Source organism: Calidris pugnax, unplaced genomic scaffold (assembly GCF_001431845.1).
Source record: "Calidris pugnax isolate Ruff unplaced genomic scaffold, ASM143184v1 scaffold639, whole genome shotgun sequence".
Taxonomy (NCBI): domain Eukaryota; kingdom Metazoa; phylum Chordata; class Aves; order Charadriiformes; family Scolopacidae; genus Calidris; species Calidris pugnax.
The window spans coordinates 42,638-43,120 of record NW_015091443.1 but is presented as its reverse complement, the minus strand read 5'-3'; the positions used below and the strand labels follow the sequence as shown (position 1 = coordinate 43,120).

The 483-nt window shown below is 72.9% G+C and overlaps 1 protein-coding gene across 1 annotated transcript in view; it reads left to right on the top strand.

Annotated features, from left to right (window-relative positions):
• DNMT3A (DNA (cytosine-5-)-methyltransferase 3 alpha) overlaps positions 1-483 on the top strand; it is a 26,032-nt gene that overhangs the window by 11,515 nt on the left and 14,034 nt on the right. Inside the window, exon 4 of the mRNA XM_014961566.1 lies at positions 5-177. Coding sequence (XP_014817052.1) covers positions 5-177 — 173 coding nt within the window. The remainder of the gene's footprint in view (positions 1-4; positions 178-483) is intronic.

Here is a 483-nt window from a genome sequence, read left to right as displayed (position 1 = left end):
TCGGCTCAGTTCGGTCCGGCCCGGCCCGGCCCGAACCAGTCGGCTCGGTCCGGCCCGGCTCGGAGGGGTTCGGCTCCACTTGCCTCAGTTCGGCCCGACTCGGCTGGGCTCGGCTTAGTCCGGCTCGGCAACTCGGCTCAGTTCGGACCGGCCCGTCGCGGCGCTCAGCCCGCATGGGTAGGTTGCCACCAAAGGGAGGGCGGCTCGGCTCGGTTGGGCTCGGCTCGGCTCAGTGCGGATCGCATCGGCTCGGCTGGGCTCGGCTAGGCTTGGTTCAGTTCGGCTGGGCTCGGCTCAGTTCGGCTCGCATCAGCTGCCTTCGTTTCGGCTCGGTTCAGTTCGGCGCGGCCGTGGCGGTTCAGCCCACTCGGCCCGGGGCAGCGGGTCCCGGGGAGCCCCCCGGGGCTGGGGGGGCCGGAGAGGGTGACACGGGTGCGGGGGGGGTGGCTGGCTGTCCCCGGGGGTGTCCTGGAACAGAAGTGG